The sequence below is a fragment of the Vanessa cardui genome, chromosome 20, assembly GCF_905220365.1.
Source record: "Vanessa cardui chromosome 20, ilVanCard2.1, whole genome shotgun sequence".
Classification (NCBI taxonomy): domain Eukaryota; kingdom Metazoa; phylum Arthropoda; class Insecta; order Lepidoptera; family Nymphalidae; genus Vanessa; species Vanessa cardui.
Window position 1 is genome coordinate 12,451,385 of NC_061142.1, and position 12,179 is coordinate 12,463,563.

The 12,179-nt window shown below is 34.0% G+C and overlaps 2 protein-coding genes across 2 annotated transcripts; both read right to left on the bottom strand.

Annotated features, from left to right (window-relative positions):
• Window positions 1-1,385: 1,385 nt before the first annotated feature.
• On the bottom strand, window positions 1,386-7,516 carry LOC124538650. The gene is made up of 5 exons (XM_047115782.1): window positions 7,420-7,516; window positions 6,883-6,943; window positions 3,948-4,136; window positions 2,576-2,748; window positions 1,386-1,566 (listed from the first exon to the last, which is right to left on the bottom strand). Exons 1-5 carry the CDS (start codon window positions 7,451-7,453, stop codon window positions 1,409-1,411), a joined length of 615 nt encoding a protein of 204 aa, XP_046971738.1. The 5' UTR covers window positions 7,454-7,516; the 3' UTR covers window positions 1,386-1,408.
• A 92-nt stretch (window positions 7,517-7,608) lies between these two features.
• Window positions 7,609-10,935, bottom strand: LOC124538564. The gene is made up of 4 exons (XM_047115654.1): window positions 10,910-10,935; window positions 10,452-10,622; window positions 9,028-9,122; window positions 7,609-8,245 (listed from the first exon to the last, which is right to left on the bottom strand). Exons 1-4 carry the CDS (start codon window positions 10,933-10,935, stop codon window positions 8,103-8,105), a joined length of 435 nt encoding a protein of 144 aa, XP_046971610.1. The 3' UTR covers window positions 7,609-8,102.
• Between the last annotated feature and the right edge of the window lie 1,244 nt (window positions 10,936-12,179).

The following is a 12,179-nucleotide window of genomic DNA, read 5'->3' on the forward strand; positions in this document are numbered from 1 at the left end:
AGATTCTCACTACGGCTCATAGATGTGAGCGCAATAAGAAACCATTCCTTACATCGCCAATGTGCTCCCATTCTTCGGAACTAAAATGTTATGCGCCTGTAGTTACAAGAGTCGAGACAAGAGTCGATGATAGCGAATTCAAACCCAGGCAAGCAAAACTTAATTTTCATGGGCTTATAATTCATTTCGAGCTAGCCGGTGAAGGAAAATATCATAAGGAAACCTGCATGCTTCCTTCCTTGAAAGCTCTTCCTCTTCCCGTGTGGTCCCATTTTAATTTTATCCAGTTCTGATGATGGTATCCATATGAAAAGCCTAGTCTTAAATTTGCTGTACGCATGTGCGCGATAAATAGGTGAATAACTCAAAATCACACCAACCAATCTTTTTCTATTGGACAGGACATATACTTCAAGGGTACTTTGGTGAATGTGTCTTTAGGTTCTGAGGATGGAATCCAAAGTCACGGAACTCTTCAATTCTGAGGAGCACGTTAGCGATACTTCACCGAATCTTTTATTTGGATTAGGTTATTTGGATATAGGAATATGTTCCAAACCTTCTCCTTAAAGGGAGAGGAGGCCTTTAGCCCAGCAGTGGGAATTTACAGGCTGTTGTTGTATTTGGATATTTGAGTCACCTTCCGAAAAGTGGTTATGTTTGAGTATTTGTCACAGTTTAATATGATAATCAATAGAACTCCTTAACGGCTCACAGCGAGGGTGCGATATGTGGCAAAATTTCTGATGATATACGATATATGTATATTAGTTTTTTTGCAAAGGTTTATTTACTAAAGTCGATTACACCTCTTTTGAGGGTGGTACCTTGTAGTTTATGGACTGTAACTGACTAGCTTAACAATCAAGCTGAGACGGTGACTATATTTTTAGTTTTTTCCCTATTACATTTTTTTATGTAAAGCCACATTTTCGAGTATATTTTGAGGAACTCGCAAGTTTTTTTTTTTAATTTTCCTCGAAATAGTTTTATTCTGTTTACATAGAAGTTACACCCTAACTTCATTTACTTCATTTAAACAGCTCTGACTCATATAAACGGCTTGCTTAATATATCCATATTAAAAAAAAAATAGTGCGTATTCAAAATATTTTTAGTCCTACTAAGTAAAATGAAATAAAAAATATTAGACTACTTAAGAGTCGATTTATGATTATATGATGTAGTTATAATAATTGTTACATTTGGAGCCGGTGTCGTAGAAACGTAGAAACAGTGTCTTTTAATTTCAAAAGAGTACAGTTTGCGCTAAAATCAATTAACAAAGCACAAGATCAAATCTTTAAAATTGACTGCATAGAAATTAATGAAACATCAGTGTTCTTTAAATCAAAATTTAATTTGTACTTTTATTCTACCATAATTTAAATTTTAGCAGGATTCGTTATTATATATCAAGAGGTGGTAACGTTTTATTTTGGAACACTTCTACCAAAGCGGTAAAGTATTTTTTCATTCTCTGCACAGGCTCATAGTAATTACGCACCGGCTTGAATAAGAGATCCTGAGGAACGACACACGGCCCTTCGTGTACAAAAATCCAACCTGAAAAAAAGAAAAGGTTTTTGCTCATCATCGATTTTGTTCCGTAGACAGAAATGTAAAAAATATCAACAACAACAACAGCCTGTAAATTTCCCGTTGCTGGGCTAAGGCCTCCTCTCCCTTTTAGGAGAAGGTTTGGAACATATTCCACCACGCGATTCCAATGCGGGCTGGTGGAATACACACGTGGCAGAATTTCTAAGAAATTTGAGATATTTGTTTCTTCACGATGTTTTCCTTTACCGCCGAGCACGAGATGAATTATAAACACAAATTAGAACTTGAATATTTAGTGGTGCTTGCCTGATTGAACCCGCAATCATCGCTTAAAATGCACGCGTTCTAACTACTGGGCCGTCTCGCCTCAAAAAAATCATAAATAAGAATTTACCGGAAGTTAAAGTTACTTTGTTTATCCGAAACGATTTCCCGCCTTGGCAATAAAACCAACATTAAATTTTGCATGCAAATTATCATGGATACAGAAAAGGCGTAATTAACACAAGCTCTCAGCCCTAAACTTGAGAAGCCGAAGGCGGGAACTAGTCGCTCATAATTATGACGTGTTTTTAATATAAGGTCAGGTTAATATATACGCCTGGATAATACTAAGAACCGAAATGGCCCAGTAGTTTTAGTAGTTCCCTGGGAAACTTAAGTTAGGACTGTAGGTTGCTATTTGGGCAAACTTAACTAATTTTTCATGTCCTTAACTTAATATAAAGATCACTTTGGCCATTATAAAAACATTGGTTTGAAACCTGTATGTGACTAAGAAACACAGTCAGATTTTTATTCGTACCCGCCACTCATTGGCATAAGCATAAGCTGTAATTGTTTTTGAGGAGAGTAGATCTTGGCCCCACAGGAGAACATATTCTACAGATTTTTGGTTTACACTTTCACTTATACGTAAATTGGAACGGTTTCTCAACAACAACCTACAGATACTTAAACATAAGAAACATATGCGTATCGTATGACTAGAAAAAAATTATATTGCAAGTACTTGAACGAAATTCTTCTCGACACTGCGCATCCAGAAACTTGCAATAAGTATCGAAGGTCCTATAGCCTTGTGTCTGATCGTCCATAGTATCGCCATCACAACCATAAATCCATCCTTTATGGCAGCCATCGACTCCCAAGTGGTCCGCTTTACGACCGCATACTTTACCAATACTGTGGACGAAAGAATGCTATGAACATAACATATCAATACAATGTATAAAACAAAGTCGCTTTCTCTGTCCCTATATTCCTTTGTATGTTTAAATCTTTATATTGATGAGGGTTTTTTTTAATAGATAAAGTAATTCAAGAGAAAAATTTTCATTTCATATTCACAAATTAATATATTCGACGTATAATATATAGTGACTTTTGTTTGGTTTTACATGAGGAATAATTTATCTATGGCAATACAAATGGCACTTTGTATATACGTCCTCTCAACACAAAGTAAATTGTATTGTTTTTGTTTAAATGTTAAATATGCCACGCTAAATACAATAAAAGGGACGTAATATCTCAGGTTGCCTGATTGGTGATATAGATAAATCTTTGACAATGTATATCGTTGGGCAAAAGGCGAATTCACCGATAAAGCACAAAGAAAAATACCACGGGACAGACCAAGCGAAGTAACACAATATATAAAGAACATGTGATTTTTTTTTATGTGCCACCAACCTTGGGAACTAAGATGTTATGTCCCTTGTGCCTGTAGCTACACTGGCTCACTCACCCTCCAAACCGGAACACAACAATACTGATTACTGTTATTTGGTGGTAAAATAACTGATGAGTGGGTGGTACCTACCCAGACATAGACCAAGTAATTTTATTAAAATTTAAGTCGTACCAAATAAACGTAAACATAGGACGGCGGCGTTATTAAGCTTATTGTTTATTGTAAAGTTTCATTTGATTATGTACCTAATTATTATTTGATTGTATTACACTTTGTAACTTATTCTTTAATTTTGACTAGATCGTTTTTGCCTCGGTTGTCTAACCGATGATTTAAAATTATTAGAGGTTCTAAGATAGCCTTTAGTCTAAATTGCATTTTATGTAATGTTAGCTTATAGGTTGACATAGAGAGCGATTTATACTACTTCCATATAATGTTGTCTTAGATTTTCGCGATTATTACACATTGAAATAAAACTAGTTTTAACGGATTTAAATCGCGTATATTAATTATTTTATCATCCCGACGTTTCGAGCACTTTACAGCGTCCGTGGTCACGGGTAGACGTCGGGATGATAAAAATAATTAATATACGCGATTCAAATCCGTTATAACTAGTTTTATTTCAATACTACTTCCATAGCCGGGGTAAACGAGCAAAGATACTTAGCTACTACTAACTTACCCCGTATACAAATAACTGCACTCCTCGCCACAAACCAATGGTACGGATGTAGTAGTAACCCCTGGAGGTAATTCTTTCACCGTGAACACCCAGTCCCCGTCCTCCCAGTAGGGCTCATAGCCATATGTTGGATTGTAAACGTAACCATATTTTTGTTTGTAGTTCCCCAATATACTATATTGTAGCTTCCTACAAGGCACAAGGCAATATTTATTATAGACATTGTATGTCACGTATATTAATGTACCAAAAATTGAACGTAATAAACTTTTTTATGACGCTGTGCTGTAAATGGCCCCTTTAAAAAAGAAAGTAATATAACTGCTGTAAGTTATTTCAACAACAATTAAATAATTCTATAGCTTTGGAGTGTCATTTAATTTCTTCTAAGTTATGTTGTCAAATCAATTGGCAAGGCTTAAGCCACATGATGTAATATTGGTGTGTCTGTTTGAAATATTAAAATAACCCCTACTTACTAAATACGTGTAAATGTTTACACGGTACATATACCGAAATACATTTTTTTATATTTGTTATCTGTCTGTATGTTCTGTCAAATCTCTAGACCGATTTTTGCGGGACCTCCACTGGCAGAAAGCTGATGTGATATGGAGTAACTTCGGCTACAGCAATAACTTTTTTGTTAAATTAAAGTTATTAAGCGCCGAAGAAGAAGCGGCCACAGCCAGTCATTATTAATAACCTGGGAGCGTATTCTGTAAACAATTTTTCAATTTATCGCAATCGAACCGAAACTGAGCAACTGAGCAGAGATGGCCTAGTGGTTAGAACGCGTGCATCTTAACCGATTGATTGCGGGTTCAAACCCAGGCAAGCACCCTGATTCATGTGCATAATTTGTCTTTATAATTCACCTCGTGCTCAGCGGTGAAGGAAAACATCGTGAGGAGACCTGCATGTGAAAAATTTCATAGAAATTGAGCCACATGTGTATTCCACCAACCCTCATTGGAATGGCATTGTGGAATATGTTCCAAACCTTCTCCTTAAAGGGTGAGGAGGCCTTTAGCCCAGCAGTGGGAATTTACAGGCTGTTGTTGTTATTTTTATAACCGAAATTCAGTCGTTGCCGATGAACCGTTTTCTTTTTCGACTAAATCAACGATCTAGTTGCAGTTCGATCAATATTACTTCGTACAAATACGGATCTGAATATCTATCTACCAATAGGTAATATATACGACAATTACTCATAACATACGACAATAATTGTATAATTATAAAAATCTCTGTCCATATTATTGCTAGGTTTTTAGGAATAAAAGTTGGAAAATTAAAAACAAAATAATTTAGCGACAGTCTGTTCCAGCGTCGCACTCATAAAAAAAAAAACACAAAATTAAAGTTGAGCTCTACATGTTCGCGTATCGCATTTCTCTCCGAAATAACTCATGTTATTCTGTAAAAACAAATTCGAAACTCATCCCTAAATTTGAAAGTGAATTTCGTGAAGCCGACCTTCCTTGTTCCTTTTTCTTGTGGACTTGCCAAATGCACACGTTTTGTACAATCACTACATAGTATAAAACAAAGTCGCTTTCTCTGTCCCTATATCCCTATTTATGCTTAATACTTTAAAACTACGCAACGGATGTTGATGCGGTTTTTTTTAAAAAGATTTTGAACATAATACATGAGGAAATTTAGTAAAGAAACACTGATAATTTTGGAAGTTTCCACTGTGATGTCATATCATTGTATCGAGTCGCTCGTATATAATATAATAGTGCTAAGAGCAACAAAAGAGTGTGCATAAAGTCACTAATCTAATCACACCTCCCTTACCTAAGCTCCCAGAATGCACCTTTCCTCTGGAGCCTGAACTTACACTTTGAAGTGACAAGATGCCACCTACATCACACGCTTATTCTTGCTCTGTAGTAATTACATTTTAATATTACATACAGATATGCAACTGTCTGCCAGACGTGAATATTAACTGTCTGCTGATTTAAACTCTGAATAAGTGATAGCACAGAATTATCGTGTTCAATTTCTGATGATAAATTAAATTATATTTCATTTGTTTTATATGGAATTGCACTAGCTTATTTAATGTCGAATTAAAACTGAAATGAAAAGAATTTTTTTTGTCTGGTTACAAATTAAACTCAACATACATAATATATGCGTGCTCGTGTAAGGAAACCTGAATATGTCCGTCAAAATGGGCCATATGTGTGTTCGCATCTGAGCAGCGTGGAAGAATTTGCCCCAATTCTTCGACATGAGAAACAACCTTAGCCAAGTAATGCAACTCATACAAATCTTCATTTCGTACAACTCATAAAAATTCTTCACTATTTGAATTCTAAATGCTAATTCAGCACATGAAAATTTTGTCTTTCTGTCAGCAACATTGGTTAAAATTCTCGTGATTGAACCGTATAAACCGTGTAGTAACAATTCTAATATATTACCTAATAGCTGTGCCCGCGACCGTACAAGCGTTTGAATTTTACAAAAAAAAAATATCATTAGCCTAAGTTACGTGTTATTATATCAGTTATCTGCCAGTGAAAGTCCCGTCAAATTCGGTCCTGCCTTTCCAAAGATAAGCCGGAACAAAGAGACAGGAAGACAGACAAAAATTGTAAAAAATGTTATTATAGTATATGTACCGTGTCTGTATTCATATGCATTGAGTAAAGAAGGGCTATTTTAATATTAATTTTAAATAGACACTCCAATTTTATTATATGTATAGGTTAGAGATGTCTATGAACACTCATTCTTCAAATATAATTGCCACTATTATTTAATGTTACAAACAGCTATTCGGTAAAGTTTTCTCCAGTTTCTCCAGGAGACTAGCATAATTGAGCACACTTGGACCAAGCTTCAAAAATTCCTACTCGAAAGGAGTGTGTAACGAACTTTATTTAGCGAATTAATTATTTAAAATAATTACAATGCATCGAAATCTTTAGGTAGCTGGGAACGAAGCACCGGTACGATGAACACATGTTGTACTGAAACATACATTCATATTTGAACTGGAAATAATTATAAAAGATTTTTTTAAATAAGAGTGAACACTCATAATATGTAATCGAACACACCTGAGCAAATAAGTGAAACAAGAGCGTCCGATAGAATGAACTAAAGTAAATGCCACACCAGTGCATCGAAGCGACTACAAAGTATTTTGTTGCAGTCGTTTCGCTTGGATTAACAGGTGTGGCCGTAGCTAAGTAAATTTAGCTGGAAAGGTGTACTTTCTTTTAAGCTGTATCTTTTGAATATCATATTGTTTTGTTTTAATGATAAGCCTTTTTTGTTTTATGTGTGTGACTTAGCTGCCCTACATAGTAGAATAAAGGTCTAAAACGTAGCCCACGCCAAGAGAGCTTCTAGTCGATATGTTTAACAATCACGTATCACAACTAAATACCTATTCTATTATACTATATTCTAAAGTATTTTAAAATAAAAAAACATAACTTACATAAAATCAATTTATATCGAAACTGATTTGACATCACAACGAAAACTAATTAATTTTATCGTCAGCAATAAGTTGAAATTGAAATTAAAATAACCATTGGTTTCGATTAGCCTCTCAGTTTTATTTAATAACATTTTCGTCATAAAATGTTTGCAGATTTTTTAATTGAAAAGTCGATATGTCTTATAATACAAATTGCATCACAAATTACTTTCTACATGCCAATGTACACCTATTATAATCGTCACAAATAACAATTAAGTAAACTAAATAGCTTTAGATGCGATTAGGGATTGCAATCTGGAAAAACGGATCCGGTCATCCGGTGAATCGACGGAAATCCGGTCAAATCAGGCCGGACTGAAAAGTATGCCGGATTGCAATCAACAACAACAACAACAAATGCAATGATAATAATCAATGTAATTGTGGATTGCATGTATCCTGCCATATACATATATATGTCACCCATGTCATATATCGGTGTCACGCTTTTATAGCCCTTTCAATATCGTATAGCCCCATACGATATGAATAAGAAAATTAGGTAGCGATACCCTCGACGGTGCTATGGCTACAAATCCCGGAGATGATAAAGCCTCGTAGAATCAGATATTTTCAGAGGATTACACCTTGTATACAAAAGATATATTTTCGTAGAATTTTATTGTGACTATCTTTAGTTATCCTTTCAGACGTCCTAGTGTTGGGTTTGCCTCGTAAAAATTACTTAAATATTCTTCAGCTCTGGTCACCAACAAGTCTACAGTTGCTGGATACGTCTTCAAATTCTCTTGGCATTTACCTCTGTACACGACCATCCATTCTGTAAACATTAAAATACATTAATTATACCATCAAACGACATCAGGAAATAAGCTTACATTCAAATTTCAAAAGACTTTTATAAAATAAAAAGCTGTTTTTTTTGGCTGCGACTTATAACTAAACTGGCATGTAAATTAAGGTAAGGTAGATAAAAATTTAAGTAACTACAGGAACACGAAGATTGAGAACAAAATGTATGTATGTATGTATGTATGTATGTATGTATATCTATTAGCACACAACGACATCATTGAATGGGTGAAACTCAACGTACTGAGACTGTTATGGAAGTGTACCACTATTATTAAAATGAATATGGAACACAGTTTCTCGTAAACAAGGCCGAAATATGCATTAAGCAGTTATGAAAGCAAAGTAAGTTATGAAAGCCAAATATTTATCGTATTTAAAAATATAAATGGCATTTGTAATATATCATCAGAAAACCTCGATGCTGGAAAAGTAGAAAAGGGTGACCATAAGTGCCTAAGGTGTTGGGTTTTCCAGCCGTAACGTAACGAGCGAACAGCGATTAAGCCTTCCTCTTATCTATCATCGTGATTTCGGATTGCCATCATATTATATTACGAAAGTGCGGAATATATTGTTATATATCATTAAGTCAGAAGAAAATATAAGAACAATGAAATGATTACATGAAAACTTCTTAATTAAAATGAAATTAAATGTGAAATGAACTTCTACCTAATAGATAATTTTTACTTTTTAATATTCAACCAAGACTATATTTTAGTATATTGGACATACATTACTACTTACTCAATTTTCCAGAACAATCCTCATTGAGAAGCTCGCAATAGTTCGCGAATGATTTGTACGTGTAGTTTATATTTTTACCGCAAACTTCTCCAAATCTATTAGTGGGACACAAAAACACAACAACAATCACAATAAAATATAAAAATCAGTACATGCAAACATTTAATTACAATAAATAGGCTATTTGACAATGCAAAAACCAAAGTGTCAATTATTGTAAACACTACATAGTATGAGTTTAAAATGATTATTTCTTAACTAAAATTGAAAAAAATACTTTATTTATTCAAAAATCCATAAATAAAAAAGCATTTTTTTTAATTTTTGTCACTTGCTTGTTAACCTTGATTGTCTGCTATATGTACTACAGATTAAAATACAGGCAAGTGACGTCACCGATCCTATTGCAGTGCCATATTGTCCAAGTAGCTTTTTCGCACCTATTTAAACATGGAATATTTCATATGATATTTTTCGGCAAATATGAACTATAAATAAAAAAGAATAACACTTTATTCTGGATTCCTTAACCTACTCAATAATGTAAAATGGATTATAAAAACCCGTCAAATAGCCTATTGTAATATAACACGATATTACACGTGTCCAATGACTATGGAATATTAAACATCAAATTTAATATCAAAATGAATAAGTACTTGATCGGACAACTCTTGAGGACGGCAAATACAAAGCTTCCGACAAATTACCATCGTAATTATTTTGGTATGTGATGTTTACAATCCTAATTGCAATTAAAATTATACACAGAAAATCGGATTTTCGAATGGAAATGGAAACGAAAATTGTTACGTTTTGTACGAAATTACAGAAATTACGTTTGTATAGTTATTTGATCAACAATGGAATATGTTGCAGCTTTCGTACAATCCGAATACATTTAAATCGTTTCTCATTACGAAACAATGCAATACCACAACTTACTGCATATTGTTCAATTTACATGTTTCTTATTTCTTGATCTAATTAGTTTTAAAAGGAATAAAATTTTGTTTGCCAGTGATTGCCAGTTGCAAATATATTTAGTTTTTCTGTTTGGGATAAATACTTATTTATTATTGAAAAGAGATAATCAGAATGACATATGGACTACCCCGTAAGTAGCCCACTTCAAAAAGGTTCTAGTCCAAGCCTAGTTTAAAGTAGTAAGGCTAGGTACATCGTGTTTATATTCTATCAAAATTATGGTCTACCGTCAAACAGAATCTTCAATATTGTTCAGTAGAGAACTATCATATTTTTCATCAGTTCCCAAGACCATGTATATCTAATCCATATGCCATAAACAACTGTTAATTTTTTATATGATAAAAAATTAGCAAACAATGAGACATTTCAATACAAATCAGGCATAACATGTATAATATACAATGTTATATTATATAACAACTATAAATACTTACTCGATAAACAATTCCGGACAGGGTTCTCCACATATGGAACCTTCTGGCGTCTCAGTGGTGACGTCAAATGTGTCAAAGACCCAATCGCCGCCTGGCCAGTACGGTTCGTAGCCGGGATGTGGGTTGTAATTTGGACCTTTTTTCGGTCCTATTCCTATTATATAATTTTTCCTAAACAAATCAAACGGGAAATTATAATTTCTATGTTTATATTCAACTATCAAAACCCGACATTCTTTATATTGTATGCAATTGGCTGATGTACAGAGGACGAACTGCCTTCCAAAGGAGGCTTCCAATGGGCTGAGACTCCACAATAGAGATCCAAAATAGCGAGAGAGCCAAAGAGAAAATTTTAATGTCATATATGTTCAGTTTATTTTTATGTTTAATCATCATAATCATCATCACTGTCAACCTGAGTTTGTCCACAGCTGGACATACCACGTGCACGCCACTGTGGTCTTTCTCCGGCTATACCCATCTAGACAGGAACTGCGCATCCAGTTTAGTCAAATTACAATAAAATTCTTAATTATTTTTTTAAATGTTACCGATACAAATAGTAAATATGTACTATATTTTATTTATATATCTCTTATAATTAAAATAAATATATATAATAAATTAACTTGTAGCCTTCACTGCTTTATTTGATTGAGCCCCGTCTTAAGGCTACTTCATAATTAAAAATTACTGAATAATTTAATGGTTGTATGTTAAATGATGTCTTAGTCTATACGAGGCAATCAAATCTCACCTTATTTAACTTATAATATTTTGACACAAAATTGCCTCATAAATCATTTTCGACAACTTTGAAAAAGCATTTTGTTGGTTCAGTAACGTTGTATTGTGATATTTTCTTACTCACGATCAAACTTTGAAAACCGTGACGTAATTGGCCACATTCAGTTGTATGTCAGCGATCACTTGATCCTAAGTTTTTGTATAAAACAGAAGATATAAGTCCTCTAGTTATATAATGGATGTTGAACTAAAATATAAGAGTGCTCGAGGAGAAATAATAATCACCTTCTGAATACTATATCATTGGACGGCCCAAACACACAATCCGACTTAAGAGAGTGGGCAACCATCGAGGGCACCGTAAGCTGCTTCACTAAAAATGAATATTAACTTTAATTTCATACCTATAAATATTTAATTCAAATGTTTTATAATCGTTTTGTAATCTGATATTTTACTTGCATTAACTTTGCTTTTAAAATTGAATGTTCATCTTGGTCCAAGGGTTCGTGCATGCCCGTCTAGGTACCACCTACTGACATGGTGGTAGGCCATTTTGTTTTGGCTTAAAGGGTTAGTGTGACAGTATAACCACAAGCACAAGGGACATACAGATAACATATCAGCTTCCACGCTGGTACATTGATGTGATGAAGGAATGGTTAATATTTCTGACAGTGGCATGTCTATAGGCGGTGGTGGGCACTTACCATCAGGTGGTCCATCTGCCTGTCCTACCTAAATAACATAAGAAACACATTATTAATATCTAAATAAGTCAGGCAGAGGTCACCGCTTATCAGAGTACAGTCAAAGAAAAACATACCTATACATATAGAAAAAAAATCTGTCGTGGGATACTCGGTCGAAACGAAGATGGTTTTACAATGTATATTACTTATTAAATAACTAATCCAACAGAATAAATAAATATAAAAAAAAAACTAATAAAAAAAAATCGTCTGAATAAAAATACTT

Coding starts and splice junctions, on each gene's coding strand:
- LOC124538650 (XM_047115782.1), bottom strand. CDS start 7,453: ATGTCAAATCAGTTTCGATATAAATTGATTTTAT. Junction 4,137..6,882: donor CCTAAAGATTTCGATGCATT/GTAATTATTTTA, acceptor TGTGCCTTGTAG/GAAGCTACAATATAGTATAT. Junction 2,749..3,947: donor TGCAGTTATTTGTATACGGG/GTAAGTTAGTAG, acceptor TTTCGTCCACAG/TATTGGTAAAGTATGCGGTC.
- LOC124538564 (XM_047115654.1), bottom strand. CDS start 10,935: ATGGGTATAGCCGGAGAAAGACCACA. Junction 9,123..10,451: donor TGTCCGGAATTGTTTATCGA/GTAAGTATTTAT, acceptor TCCCACTAATAG/ATTTGGAGAAGTTTGCGGTA. Junction 8,246..9,027: donor GGATTGTTCTGGAAAATTGA/GTAAGTAGTAAT, acceptor TAATGTTTACAG/AATGGATGGTCGTGTACAGA.